This window comes from Podarcis cretensis (assembly GCF_951804945.1).
Source record: "Podarcis cretensis genome assembly, chromosome: 6".
Lineage (NCBI taxonomy): Eukaryota > Metazoa > Chordata > Lepidosauria > Squamata > Lacertidae > Podarcis > Podarcis cretensis.
Window position 1 is genome coordinate 15,560,825 of NC_137175.1, and position 20,566 is coordinate 15,581,390.

The 20,566-nt window shown below is 48.2% G+C and overlaps 2 protein-coding genes across 2 annotated transcripts in view; both read right to left on the bottom strand.

The window, feature by feature from the left end:
* RBM38 (RNA binding motif protein 38) overlaps positions 1–8,334 on the bottom strand; it is a 32,178-nt gene extending 23,844 nt beyond the window's left edge. Inside the window, exons 1-3 of the mRNA XM_079979750.1 lie at positions 7,675–8,334; positions 3,099–3,222; positions 11–65 (exon numbers count right to left, since the gene is read on the bottom strand). Of these exons, the coding sequence (XP_079835876.1) occupies positions 11–65; positions 3,099–3,222; positions 7,675–8,166 (671 nt within the window). The 5' untranslated portion in view covers positions 8,167–8,334. The remainder of the gene's footprint in view (positions 1–10; positions 66–3,098; positions 3,223–7,674) is intronic.
* Positions 8,335–14,807: 6,473 nt separating this feature from the next.
* LOC307217767 (uncharacterized protein) lies at positions 14,808–18,931 on the bottom strand. Its single transcript, XM_079979621.1, has 3 exons — positions 18,636–18,931; positions 18,419–18,476; positions 14,808–16,093 (listed from the first exon to the last, which is right to left on the bottom strand). Exons 1-3 carry the CDS (start codon positions 18,768–18,770, stop codon positions 14,922–14,924), a joined length of 1,365 nt encoding a protein of 454 aa, XP_079835747.1. The 5' UTR covers positions 18,771–18,931; the 3' UTR covers positions 14,808–14,921.
* Between the last annotated feature and the right edge of the window lie 1,635 nt (positions 18,932–20,566).

Consider the following 20,566-nt stretch of genomic DNA (forward strand, 5'->3'; position numbering starts at 1 on the left):
TTCCACTTACCCATAAGGTCTCTGGATAAGAGCTGGATGTAGCTGCTGCACCCCTAAGGTGAAACCTAGAAAAATGTTTGCAAAACGCAGTATTAGATCCGGCTGTGCAACGTTATTGTGTATTCAGAAGTGCAGCTTGTGCCTAGGCCTGCTTACTCAGAGCTAAGTGCCGCTGTCTGCAGCGGGATTTACAGTTTTGCTTCGTGCATCGTAGCTATCTTAATCCTTACTCTTTAGTACAAACAATTTTTGTGTTTACTTTCTCTATGACAACATTATCTGATGAATTCCGGTCTTGCGTAGTCTGTTGCAGCAAGCAGTTTTGTGGCACCTTTTAGACTAAAAAATACAGCATAAGTTTGTGTGGAGTGCTAGAAACATTCTCCTGTCCTCAGGCATCTCTTTAACTCTGCTCTGAATTGTTACCAACAGTTGGCGACTTAACCTGAACTGGCCAATGTTTCTCCTGTACTGTATATTATCACATTTCAGAGTGCATGTTTTAGCCCAGTGTTTCCCAACCTTTTTCCGACCATGGCCCCCTTTTTATTATTAGTTTAGCCTTGACATTATAACTAGTTATGCTTCCAGACCTCTCAACACTTCATCCACTCCCACCTGTAGCTACTTCATACAGCACAAGTCATAGTTTGCAGTTACATACAAACTAGCAAACTATGGTTTGCATGTCCCTCCAAACCATGACTGCAAACTACGGTTTGGGCAAGTTTTGCAAGGCAAGTACAAACCGGTTTGCTGGTTTGGATTCTAACTGCAGACTACGTTTGTACTACACAGGAAGCAGCTTACTGAATTGAAGTGGACGAGAGGAGAGAAGGAGAACAAGGTTTGTTCATGGCCTCATGTTATGTCAAACTATGGTTTGGTATTCTTTTTGAACCAGATGACTGCAGTGTATTCTATTAGCTATTTTAATAAACTTCTAAAAATGTGTCAAGTCAACTTCCCACTCCCCCTACCACCATCACAGGATGTTTGTGTAACTACACAAGCAAGTTCCCAACTATTTAATTTTCCCAGTTTTTAATATACTATTAATATAATATAATACTCTTCTATCACCCACACTCTGCTACATTCTATTAATTCCAAGTCTCCAACTTGTCTCTTTTCTAGACAGCTAGTCCTCCACTTGACTCATGTTTGTGTTCAAAGCTCTAGTTTTCCATTTATGAAAGCATCTACAATTTATTTTGACTTTCATTAACGGGGACCCTCCTTACTTGGGCCCATTGTCATGTCCATCTGCTATCTTCTCTTTTTTGCTTCCTTAGAGGTAAAATGCTTCCATCTCCCTTTCACAGCATCCTTTTCCGAGTTCGTATAATTCTGCCTTCTCCCTAGACTGCTACACCTGTCATATTGCTGTCAACCTTTCCCCTTGGTCTCAGACATTCGCCTCTGCTTCAATCTGTAACCATTCTCCAACACACACACAGTTTACTGAAGTTGTGAACAGTTGGCTGCAGATTATATACAATCTCAAGGCAACTATACTAATCCTTGGGCAAAGTTCCCCAGCGTTCTTTTCTTTGCACAAATCCCCATCTTCCCCTTCTTTGCTTCCAGCACATTTATTCTCCATTGCATGCTCAGAAACTCTATATATACATTATCATGTTGAATATAATTTGTCTGCTTTTCTTTCTTTGAAAGGGCTCTCGGATGACAACATCAAATGGCTATATTGCACGGCCTATAGTTTCTGGAGCTGACGAAAAAGAACACAAATGAAGGAATCCAGGGCTTCAGCTGTAGTTGCCTGTCCTCAAAAGCATGCAGAACTTTCCAAAGGAGAGCAGTAAGAAGAGCAGAGGCATCTATGATGGCTCAAGTGAGCCAGCAAGCTACAGAAAGACACCTACGATTTTTCTTGAATTACATTTTTTCAACAAACCCCCCCACACACCCCAACCTCGGTTTCCTGTGAGCTTTGAGCTAAACAAAGATGTTCTAAAGATTTACCTTATAATTGGATGTCACAGAGGCCAATCACCTGGTCTGACAACCAGAGTACAGGGGTACCTTGGTCTGCATACGTTTTGGATTACAAACACGTCAAACCCAGAAGTGCGTGTCCCAGTTTGCAACCTTTTTTTTTTTGGATTACAACCCTTTTATTTTTTGGATTATGAACAAAAAAAAATTTAGAGGCCACATTGGCGAAAGTGCGCCTTGGGTTACAACCTGTTTTGGTTTACAAATGGACCTCCGGAACGGATTATGGTTTTAAACCAAGGTACCACTGTACACTACAAGTTTGAGCATACCATATGCTCCTTATAAACCAATTTCATCCCCCACTTTCTTTAGAAAGTGCGTCTCCACCCCCATCGTTCTACCCGGACACTGAGGTCCAGCGCCGAGGGCCTTCTGGTGGTTCCCTCGCTGCGAGAAGCCAAGTTACAGGGAACCAGGCAGATGGCCTTCTCGGTAGTGCCACTGCCCTGTGGAACGCCCTCCCACCAGATGTCAAAGAGAACAACTACCAGACTGTCAGAAGAAATCTGAAGGCAGCCCTGTTTAGGGAAGCTTTTAATGTTTGAAGGATTACTGTATTTTAATACCCAGCCAGATGGGTGGGGTATAAATATAATATAATATAATAATAATAATAATAATAATCCTCAGCCACAGTTTGCCAGATGTGAACATCATGGTAAACTAGGGTTAGAACAAACCAGGAAAGGGAAATGCATACACAAGAAGGGGAGGGCCTGCACATGTCACTTGACCACGACTGTCCAAAAAACACACGGTCCCTGTTCCTTGGGAACTGGAGCATGCATAGTTGCATGGTCTCTCTGCTCCAGCTCCTGCAGCACTTGCCAAGAGATTGTCAGTGGAGTTGAAAACTCCATTCTTGGCAGCAGAAACAAATCGCACAAAATAAGCTCAGCATGCAGAGTTTATTTGGATGGCGGAATGAGCTTCCTGGGTGCAGAAAACACACAGCTTTATTTTTATTGTCCTATTCAAACCCAGAAAGATATTGAGGAAATTTAGAGAGAGAGAGAGAGAGAGAGAGAGAGAGAGAGAGAGAGAAGAGAGAGGGGAGTGGGGGCAGTTTGTCTCACCAGTTTGAACACTCCTTGGTTTTGCTCCCAGATAGGCAAGATTGACATTTGCTTTCCGGCCGTCAATGATGGGGTTGGGATCCTTGCAAGCCCTTTCGGCCGCAGATCTGTCAGCCATGGTCACCTGGAAAGAAGCAGGCAGACTGCGTTTGTAAGAGACCTGGAACACCACCAAGTGGGTGTTTTTCCTCCCCTCCTTTCTAGCAAGCACTTCCACACCACAAAGTTAAGAAAGCTCCTTGAATCTCACTTGAAAAGCTGTTAAGAGGGGATAATCTGTTATGTAGCTCTGGAGAGAGGAAGCCTCATCATCTCCACCTATATCCCCCTTTGTTTCCTGTTTTGACAACACAAGTAAAAAAGACCAGGCAGGCTGAATATCAGGCAGCCAAGCAGAGGCGGAGGCAGGTGAAGACGCCGTTTTAAGATTCAAGATCCCTTGAACTCCGGTACACTCACAGAGGCAGCTTTATGGCTGAAGTACCTTCCAAGCACTGTAAAGTTTGCCCTTCAGAACGTGATTTACAATGGAAAAGCCAGCAGTAGATGGAAGCATCCCAAAGCAAGAGAGCACTCAAGGGAGAATGCTATAAAATGCAGGCAGAGAAGTTCAGAGTAGCTACTATTTTTGTTTCCTCTTTTTTAAAAACAACACATTGCACTCCCCTCTCCTTTTGGCACTGTTAGGGAATATCAGGTGGTAGCTTTTCCTTTTCTTCTCACCACAAAGCAAACAGAAACCCAAGCAGCACAGCCCCATCTAACCAGCAGCAAGAACAGCACAGAAATGAACAGCTTCCCCTTTTTGAAAGTGTGGAATTGCATTACTGAAGCTTGAGAAGGCAGGAGACACTCCTGTCTGTACACCGTTAACAAGTCTGTAGGGTTTATTTCAATGCACGACAAAACTGCAAAATTGTCTCCAGGGGAAACTGAACATGCCTCGTATATGTAGATCATGCAAATTCTATTTTAAAGATTCCAGCTAAATGTGACATTCCTACATAACTGGAAATAATTGTCATGGTTGGGATGCAACACTAAACTCTGGCTTAGTGTTACATGAAAGAACCTTGGGTTTGTCAGCTCCTCACAGCAAACTCTCGAGTGCAGGTACTGAGATCAGAATCTTTTTGCTTCCGTTTTCAACTGTGATTTAACATTAGGCACAACCCCGTAAACTGTGGTTAGTCTTAACTGTGGTTTATTGCAACAAGTCAGCTTCATAAACCATATCTGAATCTGGCTTGTTACCATAAACCATAGCTAAGACTGACCACAGTTGTCTCGGCTTTGACATAATGCTAAGAATACACTGCATAAAATCATTCCTGGGCTGCACAAGTTCATTGACTTTTTATTCTAATGATAAAAATGCAAAGCAGCTGGGAGGCGGTGATGAAAATGTCCTGCTGAGATGCATCCTCAAGATGCCCAACAATGAAGTGAAAGGTCAGTTATTGGTTAGAGAAAGCCTCCTGTCGCTTCCAACAAGAATCCTCTTTAAGAAGAAATTTAAGAACCTGGGAAAGGAAATGGTAGAGATCCCAGGTGCAATCCTCAGCTTCTCTGGGTAAGACTACGAAAGCATCTGCTGAAGAACTTGCGAGAACAGATGCCAGCATGTGTAGAATGGGCAAGAGGGATCAGCTAGGCAGCTTCCCATGTCCCTAATGCAAGACGAGTTCTCAAAGCAGCCCATCAGATGCCTCTGGGAAGCTCACAGGCAGGGCTGCAGGGCAACTGTACTCTCCACCGCAACCAGCATTCAGAGCCATCCCACCTCTGATCCTGGAGATAGCAGAGGTAAAAGGTAAAGGACTCATGGACAGTTAAATCCAGTCAAAGGTGACTATGGGGTGCAGCGCTCATCTTGCTTTCAGGCCGAGGGAGCTGGTGTTTGTCCACAGACAGCTTTCCGGGTCATGTGGCTAGCATGACGAAACCGCTTCTGGCACAATGGGACACTGTGACGGAAGCCAGAGCGCATGGAAATGTCATTTACCTTCCCGTCACAGTGGTACCTATTTATCTACTTGCACTGGCGTGCTTCAGAACTGCTAGGTGGGCAGAAGCTGGGACAGAGCAACGGGAGCTCACCCCGTTGAGCGGATTCGAACCACCAACCTTCCAATCAGCAAGCCCAAGAGACTCAACGGTTTAGGGACGTGGGCGGTGCTATGGAGACAGCGTACAGCCACCATGACTGGTACTTCTCCATACCTCTATGAATTTGTCCAATCCCCTTTTAAAGCTATCCCTGCATTTTGTGGCAAGTTAAAGAACTACTACTTAAGTGGTGCCTGCAACAAAATGTTGCGGCACAAAGTGCTCCTCATCAGTTCTGGTCAGCCATGCCTTTTTCCACACCCACCCACCCAATAGATGCTCAGTCCTTACTGAGCTGTTCTAGAGAGGCTACTCCTCCCCCACCCACCCTGAAAATTGTGTGTGTGAATGCACATTTTAATTTTCTTTTCTGCTCTTCTGCAAACCTCTGGATTCTCCGCAACTTGCCAACACCGTGTGTGTGTGTGTGTGTGTGTGTGTGTGTTGCTGTTTTGGCTGTGTGAATATCCCTATTCGGATAACTGAGTTCGCTATTCACCTCTCCCAGCTCCTGCACTTAGCATGCAATCCCTTCACAAGTCTGGAAGGCAGAGAGAAGATGCAATTTCCTCCATCTCCTCGCCCAGCAACTGTCTTTGAAAAATTGTTGGAAGACGTCCGTAGGAAATGCAAAAAGGAGCCCATGTGATACTCCAAATCCACCACAGCATGAACAGTGTGGGAGTATTTGGAAGAGGGGGAGGGGAACGTGACAGGGTAATATTCCCACCCCGATTTCTGTGAAGTGGGAACAACACAACAAGGATCAAAGGCAGTGGGGCAGCAGTACACTGGGATACAAAACCATTTCCCCCATGCACAGAGTTAAGTACCCTTCATCTGACAGGGTGAGGGGGAAAGTACCAGGCTAAGCTTTGCAGTTCTATACCGATTAGAGGTCACGAAGTCAGAAAGCAGCAGGAAGTAACGCAACCTGCAAAAACCTCTGCTCATGCAATACCCCCTGCAACTGTTAAGCCCGATTCCTTTTCCAAGAGACACCCTCCACTTCCGGACCCGCACGGCACTTCTGCCACTGTGCCGCAAATTCCCTACGGATCAGGACCACCGTAGAACCACTGGAACGGATTCCTTGATGGGATACAATTTTGGAGGTTGCCCCACTCCCCACACCCAGTATGAAAGGATGAGGGAGACAACACAAGACACACGCACACGAAAGAGATGCCGTAAATACTACAGCAAAGAGTTCGTGCGACCCACAACCCCATTTCCCCAGAAACACACTGAGCAGATAATCCAAGCAGAGTCTCCACCTCCCAGCTATATGTCTGCAAGGAGTCTCTTCTCCTTTACCAAATACGTTGTTTTTACTATTACAGTACTGTTAACAACGACATACCCCACAAGAGCACACAAACGCCAATTAAGCAGAACACTTCACTTCAATGCAAAGAGCTCTCCAGGCCCTTTGGAACCTAGTTTTCAGCTCTGCAGAGTATTCTTGAACTGGACACCCCAACTCCAAGGACCATTCTAGAAGCAACAGCCAATTGCTTCCCCATCTCTTCCCTCCACCCACACAGCACCCCAACTCTAAGCTACCAGACTCCCAAACCACCTTTGGAACCAACCAAGTCCTTCTAGATATGGCTCCTCCAGTTTCATAAGCCTGAAGAGGCAGTTGCAGGTCTGTGGGGTCCCACCCTAAGCCATCAAATTGCACCCCACCTCCTCAATCCCCCCTCCCCGTATTTCATTGCAAGTTTATATAACTCAACATGCTCTAAAGTCTGGAAATGAAGCCTGATGAGGAATGGTTGAAGGAGTTGGATATGTTTAGCCTGAGAATAAGAGGAGATGCAATAGCCATCTTCAAACATCAAAAGGGCTGTCACATAGGGAACAGGCTTGTTTCCTCCTGCTCTGGAGGGTAGGACCCAAACTGATGGATTCAAGTTACAAGAAAGGAGATTCTAACTAAACATCAGGAAGAACTTTCTGACGAAAGAGCTGTTTGACAGTGGAATGGAGGTTGTGGACTCTCCTTCCTTGGAGAATTTTAAGCAGAGGGTGGGTGGCCATCTGTCATGCTTTAGTTGAGATCCCGACATTGCAGGGGGCTGGACTAGATGACCCTCAGGGTCCCTTTCACCTCTACAATTCTATTACTATCTCATTCAATACAGGCTGGTTATGGCTCAAAGGGATCACCAAGTTCGAGAAGGAGGGAGTTAAAAAATACTGTACGGTTTCCCCACGGCCGGTCTCTCTTTTCGGCCATTGAAATTTTAACCTTTCCACGCAGGCTTAAGGCAGAAAACGGAAGACTCCTATTGCAGGTGAGCGCCCCGACGTGTCGACTACTCCGAATTCATTGGCAAGACCTGCAAGAGGCGGGCTGGCGAGGTCCTTTGGCGAGGTGCCCCGACGCCAGGTGATCAGAACAGCCCCTCCCAGCCCTTCCCGAAAAGCGACCCCCCCCGGCCCCCAAATCCGCACTTACGAAGCCATATCCCCGGGATTTTCCCGTCTGCCGGTCCGTGATGACGACGGCTTCCTCGATGTCGCCGAACACCTCGAAGTACTTCCTCAGCGAGGAGTCCGTGGTGTGGTAGGGCAGCCCCCCGACGAAGATCTTCGTGAAGGTAGTGTCCTTCTGCACCGTGTGCATGGCGCCGGAGCAGCCCCGACGGCGATGGCCGCAGCTGCTACTTGGAGAGCAGGAGGAGAAGGGCGACGAGGACGAGGAGGGCGGCGGAGAGTGGGAGAAGCTGGAATAAGCATCCAAAAGGAGGAAAGGGCGAGACGAGGCGCTAGGAAAGACGTCCAGGGTGGAAGGAAGAAGGTGCCCTACTCTGCCTGGGTCACCGTGCGCCCCAGCGAGCGGTCCACGGTCGAGGAGCAGGAGGAGGAGAAGACTGGGGGAGCCCGCTCCCCCGAGCAACAGCGACTCAGCGACCACAGCAGCAGCAGCAGCAGCAGCTCCGCGCCCCATGCAGCAGCTCCAGCGGCAAAAGCAACCGCAGCATCGACGGCAGGGGGCAATGAGAGCGCTCCGCCTTCCCAAAGCGCTGCCAGCCCCCCGCCCCGTCGAGCAGCAGCAGCAGCAGCAGCACGACCTCTCGCCTGGAGCCGCGGAGCGTGAAAGTGCTCTCCAGCGCTCGCGCGCCTTTGTACCCATCCTTCCCTCTCCGCCCCTTCCAAGGCCGGGCTCCAGCCACGCCTCCCCGCCGCCGGGTCGGGGGGAAACGTCGAGCCTGGCCGGCCGCAGAGGCCCCTGGGCTTCGTAGTTCTTCGCGGCCGACGCCTCGTCCGTTGGGGCGGCGCAAAAACGAGGACGGCGACGCGGACTTTCGAGGCGCTTCGAAGCCTGATCATGCAATCCCGTGGGGTCTGGGAATAAGTCGCGCGGAGCTCGTTGGCGAGGCTTACTTCTGAGTAGACGGGATTGCACGTGGTAGCAAGGCAGAAGCGTCCATGGACTACCGGAGCCGGAGCCTATTTCTGCTTAGATGAATGAAGTCCTATGGAAGAATATTGCTTTTTGATTTTAAAAACTTAAATTCCACCTTCCCATTCGCGCGCACACTCACAAAATTCCTAAGCCGTCTTTTAATACATACATTCTTTTAAAAGTACTAAAGGTCTTCAACGCCAAAGTAGCCCCAAAACTCCTGTATGGCATTCCATTATGGATTGGTGCAGTTAACCAATCGTTGGAACGCATCCAATCCAAATTTCTGCGCAAAATCTTGTGGCTGCCAAATTGTGTGCCATATGCAGCCATGTGTCCGGAAACTAGACAAAGGCTGCTGGAAACCAAAATGTGGCTCACCACTATAAAATTCTGGCTCTGCCTACATTTCATGTCTGTGATCTTTAACTTTCTGCATGCTGGCAGAATCCCACCACTCCAAATGGCTAGCTTGCACTGAGAGCAAAATCAGAACCTGTTGCCTATCACTCGAGTCGCTGCTTATGCTCCCACAATTAGAAGCATTCCAGAAAATCAAGTGCAGAATCCTAGAGATTGAATTCCAAAACACTTTGCAGTGCAGTCTAAGAATACAGGAGATGCAAACAAAAAGCAGTAATTCAAATATTATACAGAAGTTGAACAGAATCCGTTCTGGAAGTCCGTTCAACTTCCAAAGCATTCAGAAACCAAGGTATCGGATGTTCGGGTTCCAAAGAACATTCACAAACCAGAACACTCGCTTCCGGGTTTGCGGTGTTCGGGAGCCAAAACGTTCGACTCGCAAGGCGTTCAGGATCCCAGCTACGACTACTGCCAGAAGGTGAATGAACATAAGCCTATCAAAATTAAGCCCAATGTAATTAACACACCTGAATTAAATTCTCAAAGCCCATTGAAACTGAACATGTTTTGCCTAGAGGCTAAAGTGAGTGTGGGGTACCTGTGGCCCTCCAGTTGTTGCTAGGCTACAACCATCCCTGACCTTTAGTCCCCTAGGCCCTGGCTGGGGTTGATGGGAGTTGGAGTCCAGTGTCTAAAAAGCATCAGTATTTGGCTAAGCCTGGTCTAAGATACAACAAAGAAGGGGCCAGGCAAGTCAACTTGTGGAAGAGCATCCCAGCTGATGTGCAACCACAGAAAAGGCTGTTTTCCTTAGTAGCCACTTGCCCACTGGCTGTCAGAGAACAGAGAACTGATCTGGCCAAGTAACCAACTATGTGTACCAAACGCACCAAACGTGTAGTTTCTCATGACGAGCGCATCAGCGCACCTCTCCCCTCCCATGCTTCTGTTGGATTTGCAGAATACAAGTTTAATCTACTTGTTAGTTAACCACTAAATTCAACACTTAGGTTATGCGATAGCTGAAAGATATCTCCATGCTGAGAAGCAGTGTTCCCACACAACACCACTTTCTGGGAAACCAACAGCAGAAGAGGGTTGTTGCCGTCATGTTCTGTTTTTAAGATTCCCAGAAGCATTTGGTTAGCCGCTGGGAATTTGTGGGAGCAAATTCCATAGTTTAACAAGGTGCTGTGTGAAGTTTTTCTTTGGTCTTTCTTGAATTTCCCAACATTCAGCATCATCGGATGGTCCTGGGTATTGGGTGCCTTGGCAGGAAGATGGGATATAAATACAGTAAATATTATGAGAGAGGGAGGAAAACACTTTATTCACTTTCTCAACTGCATACACAATCTTTTACACCTCTGTGATGCCCCCTTGCAGCTATTCCCCCCCCCCCCCAGAATATAAGACTTAAATGTTGTTACTTTTCCAGCGCCTTGTTCATTTTGGTTACCTATTTCTGAACTTTTTCCAGAACTAAAATACCCTTTTCTTAATGATCCGTAACATGGAGTTCACTCCTTTTCACAGCTTCCACACAGTGGATCCCTATCTTCATTGAGCTATCCACAATGATCCCAAGGTTTTGTTCCTGGTCAGTCATCTCCAGTTCAGACGCCTTGATCGTGTATGTGAAACTAAGGGCTTTTTGTTTTGTATGCTTGCTTGCTTTTGCGCCTCATTCCTGATAACTGGGCATGGGGTATTTGTGCGCTTCTGAGACACAGCCTGCATTTGCTGGTGGATTTACCCATCCCAAACAGTGGCTTTTGCAAGGAGCGACCACTACCCGCTCCAAGCCTGTCGGTTCTGCTTCCCACTGAAACTACATCCCCCAGCAGGCACTGCGGGAGCCTCTTCCTCCTCCCCTCCCCACCCTGGAGAATATTGCCGCTCGTTGCAAACGGACGGTCGATTTGCATAGGGGTGGCGAGAGGCGGCAGAAAGGAGCGCTGGATTTGACTAAGAAATGCAAGTTTGCAAAGCAAATCTTTGTGCCGAGAAGCCCGCCAGAGAAAGCCGCCTAACAGCGCGCGCGCCTGTTTTTTAAATGTTGAACTTTGCAGGAATCCCGATTGCAAATAATTGCAACTGCTGGCGAGCGCTGGCATTTGGAGAAGGTCATCGGGCGGGGAGCCTCCGTCCCTCCTTGCTTATAATGTGTTTGGTGTCCGCAGATGTTTACGAAGCTGCGCCTTTGGGAAGAGGAAGAAAAGAGCGAACGCTTAAATAAAAAAATCATGCACATTAGAGCCAGCTCCTAGGAGCTGTGGGGGCTTATCCCAACAAAAAATAGTTGCTCTCTGTGGGCGATAGTTTTTTATTACTTCTGTATATCACCCTTGATCTGAAGTTCATGGTGATCACAACATAAAAATACAAAATAAAAACAGAAAATATGTAACAAAACAAACAAAAAACAAATCAATAAGCCCCTTCCACAAGCACATTTAAAAGGTAATAATAATCACCCAAAAGGGACGCGGGTGGCGCTGTGGGTAAAACCTCAGCGCCTAGGACTTGCTGATCGCATGGTCGGCGGTTCGAATCCCCGTGGCGGGGTGCACTCCCGTCATTCGGTCCCAGCGCCTGCCAACCTAGCAGTTCGAAAGCACCCTCGGGTGCAAGTAGATAAATAGGGACCGCTTACCAGCGGGAAGGTAAACGGCGTTCCGTGTGCTGCGCTGGCTCGCCAGATGCAGCTTGTCACGCTGGCCACGTGACCCGGAAGTGTCTGCGGACAGCGCTGGCTCCCGGCCTATAGAGTGAGATGAGCGCACAACCCTAGAGTCTGGCAAGACTGGCCCGTACGGGCAGGGGTACCTTTACCTTTAATAATCACCCAAAGGCTTGATTATAGAGGAATGTTTTTGCCTGGTGCCTCCCTGGGGAGAGCATTCCACAAACGTGTTGCCACCCTCAGGACCTCTGTGGAGGAAGCACACAAAGAAGGGTCTTAGATGATCTCAAGGTCTGAGTCAGCTTATATGGAGAGAGGCGGTCCTTGAGGTATTGCGGCCCTGAGCTTTTTAAGGCTTTATAAGTCAAAACCAGCACTTTGAATTGAGCTCAGTTATTAGTTGTGCCAGGATCAGTCTTGCCCCGATGAGCAACCTGGCCACCAAATTCTGTGCCAGCTAAAGTTTCCAACTTGTCTTCAGAGGCAACTCTACACACAATGCATTGCAGTAATCTAACCTAGAGGTTACCAGAGCATAGACAACAGTAGTTAGGGGTGCAGCTGGGCCACCAGCCAAAGCTGGTGGAAGGCCCTCCATGTTACTGAGGCCACCAGAGCCTCAAGTGACAAGCAAAGCATCCAAAAGTACCCACAAGCTATATACCTGCTTCTTCAGAGGGAGTGTAACCCCATCAAGAACAGGCAACCTGCTAGATGGACCAAAATAAGGACCTGTCTGCACTATATATTTACAGCAGTATCATACCACTTTATGCAGTCCTGGGAGCTGTAGTTTGTTAAGGGTTCTGAAAGCTATTAGGAAACTCTTTCCCCTTCACAGAGCTACAATTCCAAGAATTGCCTGGAAAGGATTGATTGTGAGGTTATCCTTCGAGCTGTAGCTCTGTGAGGGGAATTGGGGCCTCCTACTCTCAGTGTCCCTCCCTCATCCACTGATAGTGTAAAGGTAAAGGAACCCCTGACCATTTGGTCCAGTCGTGACCGACTCTGGGGTTGTGGCGCTCATCTCGCTTTACTGGCCGAGGGAGCCGGCGTACAGCTCCCAGGTCATGTGGCCAGCATGACTAAGCCGCTTCTGGTGAACCAAAACAGTGCACGGAAACGCCGTTTACCTTCCCGCCGAAGCGGTGCCTATTTATATACTTGCACTTTGACATGCTTTCGAACTGCTAGGTTGGCAGGAGCTGGGACCGAGCAACGGGAGCTCACCCCGTCATGGGGGTTCAAACCGCCGACCTTCTGATCAGCAAGTCCTAGGCTCTGTGGTTTAACCCACAGCGCCACCTGCGTCCCCTGATAGTGTAGATCAGGCCAAAAATAGAATAGTCAGACTTCTCCCCCTCTGCTTGGACATGAGTTAAACCTGGGACAGACGTTTTGCTGCCTGAGGCAAAGACAATATGGTCTTCCCCACCTCCACTGCCTGTGTATGGAAACCCAACCAGGTTGGCAACTGATTTTTACATCTTCCACCTCACAGTAGGCTGTCTTAAGCCTTGCAGGGAAGACCACATGGTATACAGAGTTGTGTTTGGCAACGCCTCATTACTGCTCTGCACCTCTCAGCATCCACCGCCAAATTGAGGCAGCTGCCACAATCTGCCTAATGGTAGGACCAGACCAAAACAACTTTTTTTTTTTTTGCTTGTTACCTGAGCCTATAGTGGGGTGCCTGCATTCCATGGAATAAAACCCCAATTCCAGAGCAGGTATTAAGCTCTCGAGTTGCTGGGCTGGGGATAGGAAAAGCATCTCTTTTGGACTGTGGCTTGTAGACTGTAGCCTCCATCCGCTCTCCGAAAGCTTGTACAGTACTGTGGGAATAGTTAGGCTTGTTGGCTTTGCTAATGCCAAAGCTGGATGCTTGCCACCCTTCTGGGCTGTGAAGCATCCTGGGAGGAGATGCCCTAAATCCTTTTTCGTTTGTAGCAGTGATCATGCTGTATCCAAAGGTCTCTTCCTTTGTCTCTGCATTTTCCGATTACCCTGAACGCACTGTGGCCTTTTAGATCTCAGCGCTGCTGCTATAAATAATGAGCCTCTTTTTGAAACAGAAACACGCACACACATTGTGGTTAGTGAATTATGAGAGCAGAAAAAGTTCATAATCTTGCCTTTGCTCAGCCCCGCTTCTTCTGAATAACATTTTATGAATATCTGGGCATATACTGTATATGTATGTATGGAAATGTAACTGATTATACTCTTTGTGTTATACTATATCTGTCCTTTTCGTACTATGATTCTATGACTTAGAACAAAATATTTAACAGGTCTAAGCCTATATGTAACCTTTAGAAGACATCTGAAGGCAACCCTGTACAGTGGTACCTCGGGTTAAGAACTTAATTCGTTCTGGAGATCCGTTCTTAACCTGAAACTGTTCTTAACCTGAGGTACCACTTTAGCTAATGGGGTCTCCCGCTGCTGCTGCGCCGCCACCACACGATTTCTGTTCTCATATTGAAGCAAAGTTCTTAACCTGAGATACTATTTCTGGGTTAGCGGAGTCTGTAACCTGAAGCGTCTGTAACCTGTGGTACTACTGTATAGGGAAGCTTTTTAATGTTTAACGCTTTATTATGTTTTTATATACAGTGGTATCTTGGTTCTCGAACTTAATCCGTTCTGGGAGTCCGTTCGACTCCCGAAACCATTTGAAAACCAAGGCGCGGCTTCTGGTTGGCTGCAGGAGTTTCCTGCACTCAAGCGGAAGCCGGGTCAGATGTTTGGCTTCCGAAAAATGTTTGCGAACCAGAACACTTATTTCCGGGCTTGTGGCATTCAGGAGCCAATTTGTTCATGAGCCAAGCCGTTCAAGTACCAAGGTACCACTGTATGTTGGAAGCCACCCAGAGTACCTGGGGCAACCTAGACAGATGGGCAACGTGCAAATAAAAATGGTTGTTGTTGTTGTTGTTGTTGTTATTGTTGTTGTTATATTCCCGTGCTTCACTTTGCTGCATGTTTTGTGTTTTGACACCTCTTCTGGGACTCTCTCTACCATAGTATTCTGCCATGTGTTTAGATCTAGGGAGACAGCAATTTCTTTTACTTAATAACCAGTCGCAAACTCTGAGACACTTCCAATAATCTCCATACAGAAATGTTCATGCCTTGCCTTCAATTTTTATTGACCCGAGCACGCTCAAAGGGTATTCAATGAAACGGGAGAGGTTGCCGTTTGCTCCTTTCAGGAGCCCATCCCCACTTAAAGGCACCTTCAAGCAGCAATGGTGGGTGGTGTTGCATCAAGCCCTCCCCTCCCCCTGTCCGCCAAGAGAGGGGGATTGTGGGAGAAGGGTTCGTGGTGGCCCAGGCTGGCACCACCGCTGCCTCCTGCCAGCTTCTCGTAGTCCGGATTCGGCTGCAGGGACCTCTGCTGGTGCTTCCTCTCCCAGATACTCTTGCGCTGCTTGTGGGTGTCACTGCCCCCCTGCCCTGCCGGTCCCTGGCTGGAACTGCCCCTGCTGTGGCTGAGAGACATCCTATTGGCCAGAACGTCCTTTCTGGAGATGCCTTGGGATGCGGAGAAGGGATGGTTGGGCTGGTCGGGGTTGTGTTCCGGGCTGGGCAGCGGAGGGCTGACCAGGTAAACATACACTTCGGCCTGCTGCGCTGCAGGCAAGCGCTGCTGCCACTCTGGCCCGAGGCGGTGCCGTGGCCCTCTTGGGGAATGCGGGTAGGGGTACTCCTCGCCGTTGAGGTGGGTCCGGGACGCCGCATCCGAAGCCAGGGCAGAGTACACCACCCGCCTAGGACCCGGCAAGATGGGGCTGGGGATGAAATTTGTCTCGCTGGACTGGCGGTTGAAGTGCTCGTGAGTGGGTTCCGGGCAGCGGGGAGCAGGCTCCTCGGTGTTCATGCCCACCGAGTGCTGCAGGAACCTCTGCCCCTGGGCACCCTCCCTGGCGATGTCCGAGCTGTGCTGCTTGTCGCCAGTGGCTCTTTGGTGGCTCCGGGCGTGGGCCCCGCAGCGGGCCGAGCTGCTTGCAGCCTCGGCGGCGCGCTGCGGGGGGCTGAAGTTGAAACGCACCCAGGAGGCGACGGACCCGGCGGGGCACGCCGGCTGGGGGGTTTCGGTGTCCGAGGGGTGGGAGCTGCATTGGCTGCTTCGACGGCGTTGCTGGCTCCTGCACCAACTGGCCTTCTTGTCGTCTGTGTCGTGGTGGCTGGACCACTCGCCAGAGTAGTAGGCCTTGCTCTTGCGGCCGCCCTGCGAGCAGCACGCTTTGGGCTCCTGCAGGCTGCTCATCTTCACCGTGACTTTGACGGGGTCCACGATGCAGCGGAAGCGCATGCTGGAGAGCTTCTTGCGGCCTCTGAGCAGCAGCGACTCCTTCCACAGTCTCTTGCTGCTGGAGAGGACCTTCATGGTCTTCAGAAGTTGGCCACCTGGGGAAAAGGGAGGCGGAGAAGTGTGAGGGTGGTTAGAACACTTGGGAGCATCAATTGGAGGAAAAGGAAGCTGCTTCCCTGGTCATTGCTTTAAAGTGCCTGTGTTTCTCAAATTTGGGTCCTCAGCTGTTGTTGGACTACAACTCCCATCATCCCTAACTAGCAGGATCTGGGGTCTGGGATGATGGGAGTTGTAGTCCAACAACAGCTGGGGACCCAAGGTTGAGAAACACTGCATGGGTGAGGGACATCTGGCTCAGGGACCTAACGTGGCCCTCCAAACCGCTCTGCCTGGCCCTTAGGACTCTCATCAGCCATGCCTCCCCTCCCTAGGTCACAGCCTGCACCAGCCTCCTTTGCAAGTATGTGTCTTGGAACTCTGATGATGCTTCTTTTTTTCTGCCTGGATGGAGTGTGTGTGAGTTCGTGTGTAAAAACTAGTCTACTGCATAAAGGGTAATATTCACATTTCTGCTTTGGCTTCTGGACCCAGTCATGACTGGCATGCAGACCCCAGAAAGTTTACCAGAACGGAAAGCGGACTTCAGGCTGTAAAAGTGGACCTCACCCCCAATTTAAACTTTGTAAGTTAATTTACGGAATCCCAGATCAAGCAAAGCCTGGTTCGCTTTCCTGAGCAGGCTGTTTGGTGGAACAAGCAAAGAAATAATAATGGAATAGGGGGAAGGGTCCCAAGGAGAGGGGTGGGGATGCCTCAGAAGTGAAGAGAATTTAAGAGTCCAGTTCCCAGGACTCTTTGAGTGAAGCCATGGTAGTATATGTGACCCCAACAGTATACAACCATGATAACTTTGTGCCTGGGACTAGCTGTCTGACAAGGAGTGGTGGGTGGCACCACTTGGAGAGCCCCCTAAGGAAGCCTCATAGGAGGAAGGCTCAGCAGCCGGGGAGTGGTGGTGGGACACTGAACACAGGTCAGAGGGAGAAGGAGGGAGGAGTGGTTGGATGCTGAGGAAGCAACAGGCTTTAGTGAGCAAGAGGAGCCAGGTGCAGAAAGCAATTCAGACTCAGAAGATGAAGCAGAGGAGGAGGCAAAGGAGGCTGCAGAAGCATCCCAGGAGCTTGGGGGTCCTACTGTACTAAGCTCCTCTCCCCCTTTGTCTCCAAGGACAGGGAGGGCTATGTATGTCACAGAACAAGTGGCACAGATTCCCTCCCCACGTAATTTGAAGCTGCTTGGAAAACATCCAGCAGGGCAGGAGACTCAGAGGAAAACAGCAGGCGAAGACCTTCAGTCCTGGCAGCTGTTTCATAGGGGCCAGCCCTGTTTGTAGGGATTGCTGCCTTGTATACTGTTTCCTTGAATAAAGAGTTAACTTCTCTGCTCGTCTCTTGAGTGCTGACCTGCATCTGAACCAGTCCTAGCACTTTGTAGGGGAGGAAAGGGCAGATTGAAGGGCACCCTTGGCAATATGTCCCCTGGTGGCCCCCCCTTGTATATAGGTGACTGCCTCCACCCCGCTGCCAAAGCCATGGGCTAACCTGGTGATATTGGAAGGTAAGCTGTAAGCAGCCATCTGAGCTTTCCCAAAAAGCTTTCATTGGGATAAATGTAGGGAATTTCAAATGGCTGCTTGTTGACCCAGCCACCCTGCTAGGGGTTCAGCACCAGTGGGCCTTGCCAGTGTTGGTTATGCAGGGCCTGAGTTCAGATCTGCGCAGGGGTAATCAACACAGATGATAGGGACTACAATGCCCATCAGCCAGGATGCCCAATAGGGATGATGGGAGTTGTAGTCCACAATGTTTTGGGGGTGGGGAGAACCACCTTAGCTATCCCTGTGTGATGAGACATTTCTTTATTCAGTCTCTCCTCACTACTCTTGCCCTCTTTGAGTCGTGCTAGCTAACAAATCATTAGCAATTGAGTCTTAGCTAACAGACTCCAACTTTCTAAGCATCCCAGAATAATAAAACTGCATGTTTACAAGTATCTCCTTTCTCTTTCCAGTTCTCATTCTCTCTCTCTCTCGCTCTCTCTCTTTCACACACACACACACACACACACACACACTTCTTTGGCCAAAACACCAGGTTGTTTGGTATTGTTGGGAGGTTTGAGCAGCCAAAAATACTCAAGTTTTCCCCACTTTTGACTGCTTCCTTGACTATTAAGTTTCCCCCCTTGATATTTCTAGCTGTGTGGGTACCAGCAGATACTTTTCCAGTTTCAACACCGTGATTTCCGTGGCCTGGGAGAAACAGAAGAGCTGGAAAACAGGACAGGAGCATAATCCTAAGAACTTGAGGGACAAAAGAAAACAGGATATCATCCTCACCTCTTTCTCATCTAAAACTTACCTTTCTTGAAGCAAGAGTCATGTATTTTCCTCATTAATGGAGAGATGCTAATCCAGCCCTGGAGAGAAGAAAAAGGCAAGTGTCATTGTACTGCTCAGCAGCCACTGTTTAGGGGCTGTTCCGCTTTGCAAACCTTTTGTTGGAGTTAACCCTTGGTGCTTCTAACAGCACGCCCAAGGAAACCCATAACGCCCTCCATCTTTGGCCCAGAGCTTACCAAGGAAATCAGTCTGACGGCATATTCCAGTAAAGCGAGAAGTCCCAGCACGATCAGGATGGTGGCTAGCAGCTTCTGGTGCGTCTCGCCGAAAGGGAGGCAGCTGCTATAGACCTTGTCCCCTGGCACAGCCATAGCTGGAAGGCGGCGGGAAACCGGTAGCTGGAAGTCAGTGCAGCATCGTTCCACTCATCTCCCCCTTGCCCTGTTCCCTCTGCCGCAGCCAGAGCAAGCAGCAGCTGCAGCCGTGGTTGGTGGTGGAGGGTGCTCAGAGGGTTGCTAGAGGTGGTGTGTTAGCAGCACAGGCCTTTGTGACAAGAGTCCTGTGTCATGCATTGCTCAAATGTGTGAGTCAGGTGAGGGATTGTCTTGGATGGACCAATCAGGAGCGTTGCTTTTGAGGGTCACTGCAGTCAGTCAGGCCCTGGTCTATGCATTTTGACAATGTGGATATTGTACAATTTTCTCTCTTTTTTCAATTTTTTTTTACTGATTTTCAAAAATTCAAAACAAAACAAACAGACAAACAAAAATACATACATCCTATTTAAATCTTGGTAACATTATTAAGTGACTTCCTCAAATCCCCTTTGTTGAATTTCTTTATATATCATTTTAACAGTTTTCCAAAATCAAATTTCTCAAAAAATTAACTTGATCACTTAACATCTTTCATTCTTTTTAATTTGACTTTAAACATCATAAATCTTATCCTTACATATCTGAATCCTAAGCCTATCTATTATTTGCAAGCTTTTCCAATTAAGTTATCTTAACATATTTAGCTAAATAATCTTTAAATTTCATCCATTCTTCCTTGTACTCCTCCTCATTCTGGTCGCAGACTCTTCCAGTCAGGTCGGCCAGCTCCAAAAAATCCATCATCTTCATCTGCCAATCTTCCAGTGTTGGTACTTCCTGTATTTTCCAATTCTTCACTAACAAAATTCTTGCTGCAGCTATTGTACAATTTTCAGCTCATTATATATATATATAAACAAACTATCAATCTAGCTCAGACGATAGAATGTCCGACTCTGCATCGCAGAATTGTGGGTTCAAGCTCCACACTGGGCAAAATATTTCCTGCACTGCAGGGCGTTGTATTAGATGGTTCTTGGGGTCCCTTCCAATTCTACAATTCTGTGATTCTATGGAACAGTGATTGATACCCGTTGGTTAAAATATAATGTTTGTCACCCTGAGTGTGGGAAATTGCAGTCAGAACTAGTAAGCTCAACTCTTAAGAGGTCAAGACCATAGAGTGAGCTGTTTTCTCAGACTTACCTAAGTCAGGTCCCCTCGTCATTCTCTCCCATGATGTCAAGTTGACCAGGCAACAAGCCCAGGCCTCGTACTCTTAAGTATTTTTCTGTATTTGGTAACACAGGAAGTTTCTGCATGTGTTCCTCTTGCTGAATCTGACCAAGAAATAATCTGACCTTTGGAGTTTGTAAGTAAAGCATTTAAACTTACTAATGGTGTGGCCTGTTCATTGCGAGAGGGGTAGAGGCGGGCAGGGGGTGGTGGTGGCTGTAAGTGGACCAGATGGGATACTGTATTAAAAGGGTCTAACAGCCTATATTCCTAACACTTCACTGTTGCACATTTTATGACTTTTAAACTCTGCTGGGGCTCCGTTACTGGAGTGTGTTTAATCCAGGGCTTTGGATCTAGGGATACAGCCAAGACTTCTATTAATTACCCCATATGGGTGATCTATATTTTCCTGCCACACTGTGCTCATTGGAGGAAGAGGGGGAATTGCAAGGATTGGGGATCAAACCTATGGTTTTCTGCATGAGGCACATGTGTATCAGTCCCCATAAATAGGGTGTTTTGTACATTACACAAAGGCCAGCTGACATTTGCCCGTGAAGTGTCTTTATCATGTATTTTGTACTTTTAAATTGCATTTTTACTTTATGAAC

Bases quoted from the DNA above. Each gene is read 5' to 3' on its own strand.
- LOC307217767 (XM_079979621.1), bottom strand. From the start codon at position 18,770: ATGGCTGTGCCAGGGGACAAGGTCTATAGCAGCTGCCTCCCTTTCGGC. The intron at 18,477-18,635 runs GTAAGCTCTGGG...TCTTCTCTCCAG, and splicing joins CCGTCAGACTGATTTCCTTG to GGCTGGATTAGCATCTCTCC. The intron at 16,094-18,418 runs GTAAGTTTTAGA...CCTTTTCCCCAG, and splicing joins TGACTCTTGCTTCAAGAAAG to GTGGCCAACTTCTGAAGACC.